Source organism: Neoarius graeffei, chromosome 16 (assembly GCF_027579695.1).
Source record: "Neoarius graeffei isolate fNeoGra1 chromosome 16, fNeoGra1.pri, whole genome shotgun sequence".
Classification (NCBI taxonomy): domain Eukaryota; kingdom Metazoa; phylum Chordata; class Actinopteri; order Siluriformes; family Ariidae; genus Neoarius; species Neoarius graeffei.
In genome coordinates this window covers 55427390-55437389 of record NC_083584.1, presented here as the reverse complement: position 1 = coordinate 55437389, position 10000 = coordinate 55427390, and the positions used below count along the sequence as shown (strand labels likewise).

Genomic DNA, 10000 nt, shown 5'->3' with positions numbered 1-10000 from the left:
GGATCATTTTCCTCAATAAATAAATGACCAACTATAATATTTTTGTCTCATTTGTTTAACTGGGTTCTCTTTATCTACTTTCAGGACTTGTGTGAAATCCTGATGTTTTAGGTCATATTTTTGCAGAAATATAGAAAATTCTAAAGGGTTCACAAACTTTCAAGTAGCAATAGAGGAAATATGGTTAAAGTTTTACTTGGAGGTGAGGAAAAATAACGGAGACTTTTACAAGAGGACTTCACTCGTGGACTTCACAAAAAAAAACCTTTTGTTTTGAACAACTGCAATGTAACAATTAACTATGATCAAAAGTAACTTTGAACTTGAACCGTCAACCTGTATATAGCTTGTATATAAGTTGGGTTGTTGTTCAGGCTTTTTGGACTTGTACCATTTTTATTGTTAGAACTTTGACTTTGTACATTGGATTGACAGAATATTGAATTACATTCGATCAGAATCAGCATTCAATATTGGTAAGTTACTACCCTGTTCTTAACTTTTTGTAAAAATATATATAACTGTTCCATCTAATGTATAATAATAATAATAATAATAATAATAATAATAATAATAGGCTGGCTTTTTTTCAGAGACATATCAGATATATTCCATTCAGCTACTCGTCTTCGACTTGTTCAGTATCATGCTAGCTGAATGGAATATACTGTATCTGATATACCACGAAAAAAGCCAGCCAATATTATTGAAATACGTCAGTCAGATCCGCGATGCATTTTGTATGAAAAATACGAGTTTTTCAACACGAGAAGATAAACTTCACATCTTCAGGACAACATGTGATTTTCTCTTCATCATATCGACACATTCACAAACAAAAAGTACCCAAATTTATCAAAACAATTCATCGATTTCCTCACGAATGACATACAGAGATTTATGTCACAGTTTTGTTTCTCCATGTCCCGGATGTAACTCGTATGAAAAACATGAGTGGTGGATTTCCCAGTAAAACAATTGTGTCTATATAATAGAACATACTAAACATACAAAAATGAAACAGATCGGTCGAAAGAATTTAAAATATAACTACTTTGACAAAACGTCTTCAATTTCACCTTACAATTTATGCTCTATGACTTAGGATGTCACCGCACTGTTTTTCAAACATAACACGGTGGAATACTGATGGCATCAAAAATGGCGACTCGATAACGAATGCAGAGGCTTCTGGTAAAGGTGAGACGGCCCCTTTAAAATGGCCTTATCCTATTGGCAGATAATTTTACCACAAAATTTAAAAAATTTAGAAATCACATGCAGTTGCATCATCAGTAAAGATTGGTTGGAGTCTGACCAACAGCTGCATATGACTACACACGCTACTCACTGAGAGGTAAATATTCCCTGACACTGTTCACAAGCTTTGTCTCAGACTCGTACAGGCTTTTATGAACTCCACTAAACTGCATCCTGGGCTTCCTGAGCTCGGGTTTCATCAGTGTTTTGTATCCTGCGGTTAAACTCTCTGGGTTCAGGCTGGTGTAATGTCCCATGCAATATATATTACATATACTATATATGGAACTGTATACAGAGATACACCGACAAAAACTGTTTCGTTGCCCAATTTCTAAGACTCTACTGCAGGCACAAAGAAATACATCACCAGGATTACATCTGCACCAACTCTGTATATGATTTTTTTTTATATCCACATGCTAAACATTTAATATACCTTTCATCTTCATGCAAAAGAGCAAGAGTGGAAGCAGGACCCTAACTCATAAACTCAATTTTCTTTCATGTATCTAACAACTTTTGGTCACTTCCACTAACAAGGGGAACACACAGGATTAGTCTCCCGTTGTGTACAACAAAGTGTGTCTATGGCATGTTTTATGGCGTGAAGAACAGGGGATTCATGAGAAGGCTGGTAGTCCCGTAATTACTAATGATTCTTCACAGTGTTACCAAACTGTGCGGCTCTCTGCTCAGTCTTTATAATCATGAAAAGGTAGTTTTGCTCTGTGTTACACTCACAAGCGAGAAAAGGACAGGAGACCATACATTTCTATTTTAATTCTCGTCTCACACAACTTCATATCCTACATCCATCCAGTTCCAATTCAACAGTGTTTTAGGTGTATAGTTTATTACGTTATCAATTTACATTGCACATTTTAAACAAAATAGAGCTGCGTGTATACATCCTACAGCAGATGTTATACATTTGGGTGACTACCATTTTAATGAGAAATTAAGAAGAAGAAGTGAACACACCCACAAGAGAAAGAGCTGGAATAACACTGCGAGTGTGCACAAAGGATTACAGATATAATTTGTGCTGTTTATTATTATTATTATTATTATTATATAATTAAAGTTTGAAACTTGAGGTTTTTTTTTTTTTTTTAATTACTGTTTTTCTTTTGCCCCAGGTAATGGAACTAATCTGGCAACCCTGAAGTGCACCTCAATGCAGGACAGATTCGAACCCTGAGGAGGAAAAAGAATTAATGTCCCCAGGATTGGATGAACCTCAGTTGAATGACAGTTCGTTGCTGTCTTGCAGTGCTGCAGGTGTTAACGTAACCAGGTAAATGTTCATATTCATCACCATATGGTTAACACTATGCTAAAATGAAGCTCGCTCAGTGAAACTTAACAACTGCATGATAAACAAAAATGTAACTGAGAGGCAGTGTCCTGGGACATTCGGTACACAGCTACTGAGGACAAATAAACGTCTAATGGAGGGGATTGTGCTCACAGAGAGACATAAAGGAGAGAAACAAGAAGGAGGAGACATACAGCAGGAGACATGAAGCAGAGACATGGAGCAGAGACATGGAGCAGGAGACATGAAGCAGGAGACATGAAGCAGAGAGGCATAGAGCAGGAGACAAGAAGGAGGAGAGAAGAAGGAGGAGAGATACAGCAGACAGAAATGGAGCAGAAACACATACAGTAGGAGAAATGGAGGAGACATGAAGCCGAGAGACATACAGCAGGACACATGAAGCAGCAAAACATACAGCAGGAGACATGAAGCCGAGAGACGTGAAGGAGGAGACACGAAGTAGAGAGACAATGAAGCCGAGAGACAGACAATGAAGGAGGAGACACGAAGCCGAGAGACATACAGCAGGAGACATGAAGCCAAGAGACATACAGAAGGAGACATACAGCAGGAGACATTAAGGAGGAGACATGAAGCCGTCAGACATACAGCAGGAGACAGGAAGGAGCAGGACATGAAGCCGAAAGACATACAGCAGGAGACAAGAAGGAGGAGGAGATATGAAGCCGAGAGACATACAGCTGGAGACATTAAGGAGGAGACATGAAGCCGAGAGACATACAGCAGGAGACATTAAGGAGGAGACATGAAGCCGAGAGACATACAGCGGGAGACATGAAGCCGAGAGACATACAGCAGGAGACATTAAGGAGGAGACATGAAGCCGAGAGACATACAACAGGAGACATGAAGCTGAGAGACATACAGCAGGAGACGTTAAGGAGGAGACACGAAGCCGAGAGACAATGAAGCCCAGAGACAATGAAGGAGGAGACACGAAGTCGAGAGACATACAGCAGGAGACATTAAGGAGGAGACACGAAGCCGAGAGACAATGAAGCCAAGAGACAATGAAGGAGGAGACACGAAGGAGGAGACACGAAGCCGAGAGACATACAGCAGGAGACATGAAGCCGAGAGACATACAGCAGGAGACATTAAGGAGGAGACATGAAGCTGAGAGACATACAGCAGGAGACAGAGCAGGAGACATACATCAGGAGACATGAAGCCGAAAGACATACAGCAGGAGACAAGAAGAAGGAGGAGATATGAAGCAGAGAGACATACAGCAGGAGACATGAAGCCGAGAGACATACAGTAGGAGACAATAAGGAGGAGACATGAAGCCGAGAGACATACAGCAGGAGACATTAAGGAGACATGAAGCCGAGAGACATTAAGGAGACATGAAGCCGAGAGACATACAGCAGGAGACATGAAGCCGAGAGACATACAGCAGGAGACAATAAGGAGGAGACATGAAGCCGAGAGACATACAGCAGGAGACAATAAGGAGGAGACATGAAGCCGAGAGACATACAGCAGGAGACATGAAGCCGAGAGACATACAGCAGGAGACAATAAGGAGGAGACATGAAGCCGAGAGACATACAGCAGGGAGACATTAAGGAGGAGACATGAAGCAGAGAGAAACACAGCAGGAGACATGAAGCCAAGAGACATACAGCAGGAAACATTAAGGAGGAGACAAGAAGCCAAGAGACACAAAAGAGGAGACATGAAGCCAAGAGACATACAGCAGGAAACATTAAGGAGGAGACAAGAAGCCGAGAGACACAAAAGAGGAGACACGAAGCCGATAGACATGAAGGAGGAGACACGAAGCAGAGAGACACGAAGGAAGGGCCACGAAGCAGAGAGACATACAGCAGGAGACACACAGCAGGAGGCGTGAAGGAGGAGACATGAAGCAGAGAGACACACAACAGAAGACACGCAGCAGGAGACATGAAGGAGGAGACGTGAAGCCGCGAGACACGAAGGAGGAGACGTGAAGCCGCGAGACATGAAGGAGGAGACGTGAAGGAGGAGACACGAAGCAGAGAGAAACACAGCAGGAGACATTAAGCCAAGAGACACACAGCAGGAGACGTGAAGCCGAGAGACATGAAGGAGGAGACACGAAGCCAAGAGACTTACAGAGGGAGACATTAAGGAAGAGACACAAAGCTAAGAGACATATAGCAAGAAACATGAAGGAGGAGACACAAAGCCAAGAGACTTACAGAGGGAGACATTAAGGAAGAGACACAAAGCCAAGAGACTTACAGAGGGAGACATTAAGGAAGAGACACAAAGCCAAGAGACTTACAGAGGGAGACATTAAGGAAGAGACACAAAGCTGAGAGACATGCAGCAGGAGACACGAAGGAGGAGGCGTGAAGCCGCGAGACACGAAGCCGCGAGACACTGAAGCCGAGAGACGCGAAGGAGGAGACACTGAAGCCGAGAGACGCGAAGGAGGAGACACTGAAGCCGAGAGACGCGAAGGAGGAGACACTGAAGCCGAGAGACGCGAAGGAGGAGACACTGAAGCCGAGAGACGCGAAGGAGGAGACACTGAAGCCGAGAGACGCGAAGGAGGAGACACTGAAGCCGAGAGACGCGAAGGAGGAGACACTGAAGCCGAGAGACGCGAAGGAGGAGACACTGAAGCCGAGAGACGCGAAGGAGGAGACACTGAAGCCGAGAGACGCGAAGGAGGAGACACTGAAGCCGAGAGACGCGAAGGAGGAGACACTGAAGCCGAGAGACGCGAAGGAGGAGACACTGAAGCCGAGAGACGCGAAGGAGGAGACACTGAAGCCGAGAGACGCGAAGGAGGAGACACTGAAGCCGAGAGACGCGAAGGAGGAGACACTGAAGCCGAGAGACGCGAAGGAGGAGACACTGAAGCCGAGAGACGCGAAGGAGGAGACACTGAAGCCGAGAGACGCGAAGGAGGAGACACTGAAGCCGAGAGACGCGAAGGAGGAGACACTGAAGCCGAGAGACGCGAAGGAGGAGACACTGAAGCCGAGAGACGCGAAGGAGGAGACACTGAAGCCGAGAGACGCGAAGGAGGAGACACTGAAGCCGAGAGACGCGAAGGAGGAGACACTGAAGCCGAGAGACGCGAAGGAGGAGACACTGAAGCCGAGAGACGCGAAGGAGGAGACACTGAAGCCGAGAGACGCGAAGGAGGAGACACTGAAGCCGAGAGACGCGAAGGAGGAGACACTGAAGCCGAGAGACGCGAAGGAGGAGACACTGAAGCCGAGAGACGCGAAGGAGGAGACACTGAAGCCGAGAGACGCGAAGGAGGAGACACTGAAGCCGAGAGACGCGAAGGAGGAGACACTGAAGCCGAGAAACACGAAGGAGAGACAATGAAGCCGAGAAACACGAAAGAGAGACAATGAAGCCGAGAGACATGGAGGAGACACAAAGCCGAGAGACATGCAGCAGGAGACATTAAGGCAGAGACACGAAGAGGAGAGATATGAAGGAGGGGACACAAAGAGGAGAGATATGAAGGAGGGGACATGAAGCCAAGAGACATACAGCAGGAAACATTAAGGAGGAGACAAGAAGCCGAGAGACACAAAAGAGGAGACACGAAGCCGATAGACATGAAGGAGGAGACACGAAGCAGAGAGACACGAAGGAAGGGCCACGAAGCAGAGAGACATACAGCAGGAGACACACAGCAGGAGGCGTGAAGGAGGAGACATGAAGCAGAGAGACACACAACAGAAGACACGCAGCAGGAGACATGAAGGAGGAGACGTGAAGCCGCGAGACACGAAGGAGGAGACGTGAAGCCGCGAGACATGAAGGAGGAGACGTGAAGCCGCGAGACACGAAGGAGGAGACGTGAAGGAGGAGACACGAAGCAGAGAGAAACACAGCAGGAGACATTAAGCCAAGAGACACACAGCAGGAGACGTGAAGCCAAGAGACATGAAGGAGGAGACACGAAGCCAAGAGACTTACAGAGGGAGACATTAAGGAAGAGACACAAAGCTAAGAGACATGCAGCAGGAGACACAAAGGAGGAGGCGTGAAGCCGCGAGACACGAAGCCGCGAGACACTGAAGCCGAGAGACGCGAAGGAGGAGACACTGAAGCCGAGAGACGCGAAGGAGGAGACACTGAAGCCGAGAGACGCGAAGGAGGAGACACTGAAGCCGAGAGACGCGAAGGAGGAGACACTGAAGCCGAGAGACGCGAAGGAGAGACAATGAAGCCGAGAAACACGAAGGAGAGACAATGAAGCCGAGAAACACGAAGGAGAGACAATGAAGCCGAGAGACATGGAGGAGACACAAAGCCGAGAGACATGCAGCAGGAGACATTAAGGCAGAGACACGAAGAGGAGAGATATGAAGGAGGGGACACGAAGAGGAGAGATATGAAGGAGGGGACACGGAGCCGAGAAACATTAAGGAGGACACATGAAGCCGAGAGACACACAGCAGGAGACATGAAGCCAAGAGACATACAGCAGGAGACATTAAGGAGGAGACATGAAGCCGAGAGACACACAGCAGGAGACATTAAGGAAGAGACATGAAGGAGGAGACATGAAGCCGAGAGACATGAAGCCGAGAGACACACAGCAGGAGACATTAAGGAGGAGACATGAAGCCGAGAGACACACAGCAGGAGACATGAAGCCGAGAGACACACAGCAGGAGACATGAAGCCGAGAGACACACAGCAGGAGACATGAAGCCGAGAGACACACAGCAGGAGACATGAAGCCGAGAGACACACAGCAGGAGACATGAAGCCGAGAGACACACAGCAGGAGACATGAAGCCGAGAGACACACAGCAGGAGACATGAAGCCGAGAGACACACAGCAGGAGACATGAAGCCGAGAGACACACAGCAGGAGACATGAAGCCGAGAGACACACAGCAGGAGACATGAAGCCGAGAGACACACAGCAGGAGACATGAAGCCGAGAGACACACAGCAGGAGACATGAAGCCGAGAGACACACAGCAGGAGACATGAAGCCGGGAGACATGAAGCCGAGAGACACACAGCAGGAGACATGAAGCCGAGAGACACACAGCAGGAAACATTAAGGAGGAGACACGAAACCGAGAGACATCAAGCCGAGAGACATGAAGGAGACATGAAGCTGAGAGACACGAAGCAGAGAGACATACAGCAGGAAACATTAAGGAGGAGACACGAAGCAAAGAGACATGAAGCCGAGAAACATGAAGGAGGAGACACAAAGCCGACAGACATGAAGGAGGAGACATGAAGGAGGAGACACAAAGCCGACAGACATGAAGGAGGAGACATGAAGGAGGAGACACGAAGCTGAGAGACTTACAGAGGGAGACATTAAGGAAGAGACATGAAGCCGAGAGACATGCAGCAGGAGACATTAAGGAAGAGACACGAAGAGGAGAGACAAGGAGGGGAGACGAAGACGAGAAACATTAAGGAGGACACATGAAGCCGAGAGACACACAGCAGGAGACATGAAGCCAAGAGACAAACAGAAGGAGACATTAAGGAGAAGACATGAAGCCAAGAGACATACAGCAGGAGACATTAAGGAGGAGACATGAAGCCGCGAGACACACAGCAGGAGACATGAAGCCGAGAGACACACAGCAGGAGACATTAAGGAAGAGACATGAAGCAGAGAGAGACACACGACACCGAGAGACATGAAGGAGGCACGAAGCCGAGAGACATGAAGGAGACACGAAGCCGAGAGACATGAAGGAGGAGACATGAAGCTGAGAGACATGAAGCCGAGAGACATGCAGCAGGAGACATTAAGGAAGAGACACGAAGAGGAGAGACATGGAGGGGAGATGAAGACGAGAAACATTAAGGAGGACACGAAGCCGAGAGACACGCAGCAGGAGACACGAAGCCGAGAGACACGCAGCAGGAGACATGAAGCCGAGAGACACGAAGAGGAGAGACATGGAGGGGAGACGAAGACGAGAAACATTAAGGAGGACACGAAGCCGAGAGACACACAGCAGGAGACACGAAGCCGAGAGGCACGCAGCAGGAGACACAAAGCCGAGAGACACGCAGCAGGAGACGTGAAGCCGAGAGACACGCAGCAGGAGACGTGAAGCCGAGAGACACGCAGCAGGAGACGTGAAGCCGAGAGACACGCAGCAGGAGACATTAAGGAGGAGACACGAAGCCGAGAGACATACGGCAGGAGACACGAAGCCGAGAGACATACAGAAGGAGACACGAAGCCGAGAGACATACAGAAGGAGACACGAAGCCGAGAGACATACAGAAGGAGACACGAAGCCGAGAGACATACAGAAGGAGACACGAAGCCGAGAGACATACAGAAGGAGACACGAAGCCGAGAGACATACAGAAGGAGACACGAAGCCGAGAGACATACAGAAGGAGACACGAAGCCGAGAGACATACAGAAGGAGACACGAAGCCGAGAGACATACAGAAGGAGACACGAAGCCGAGAGACATACAGAAGGAGACACGAAGCCGAGAGACATACAGAAGGAGACACGAAGCCGAGAGACATACAGAAGGAGACACGAAGCCGAGAGACATACAGAAGGAGACACGAAGCCGAGAGACATACAGAAGGAGACACGAAGCCGAGAGACATACAGAAGGAGACACGAAGCCGAGAGACATACAGAAGGAGACATGAAGCCGAGAGACATACAGAAGGAGACATGAAGCCAAGAGACATACAGAAGGAGACACTAAGGAGGAGACATGAAGCAGAGAGACATATAGCAGGAGACAAGAGTTTCTCAGAAATAAAATTCCATTTAAAACCACAGAGCGCGTGCAGTTGCGCGTCTCCGGTTTCATAAACCGGCACCGACCGCACTCGCCGGAAAGGAGAATAGATGGATGGACAGATGGATGGATGGATGGATGGATGGATGGGTAGAAGGAGGGGACACATGCTGAGCGCCTTAGTGTCAATGGCACGTACCTGTGAAGTGCTGCAGTGTGGGCACGGTGCCTTGTACCCACAGACTCAGCACGCGCTGCACAGACAGATTAACGGAATAATCCTTGCTCATGGTTCCGCCGCCGACACCCGGACTCGCGCCCCTCTTTGTCAAACGGCTGAACGTGGCTTTGGCTGGAAGAGACGGGCCTGACATGGGGCCGTCTACCCCCCTCTTTTACCAGCGACGCCCTGGTTTGGGCTGACGGTGTCCGGTCGCGGCTGAGAAAGACCGTGAGCTCGTCCCTTCATAGCGGACAGGAGCGGCAGCGGCTCGGGGGCCATGTTGGCTTCGCCAAAGCGGCGCTCCATCCGCTACATCAGTGTGAGCGCATCAGAGCTTAAAGGCGCAGTGCACAGGAAAGCGGAGTGCGGAACAAAACGGGCGCTCATTAAACCAATAACAGTGAAAGGTGAGGAATTCAAATTAAAAACTCGAGTTTTCAGAGAAGA

General features: G+C 48.2%; 1 protein-coding gene across 1 annotated transcript in view; it reads right to left on the bottom strand.

Moving 5' to 3' along the window:
• Nucleotides 1-9713, bottom strand: part of tmem170b (transmembrane protein 170B) — a 47923-nt gene extending 38210 nt beyond the window's left edge. The window contains exon 1 of the mRNA XM_060942161.1: nt 9530-9713. Within this exon, the coding sequence (XP_060798144.1) occupies nt 9530-9704 (175 nt within the window). The 5' untranslated portion in view covers nt 9705-9713. The remainder of the gene's footprint in view (nt 1-9529) is intronic.
• Between the last annotated feature and the right edge of the window lie 287 nt (nt 9714-10000).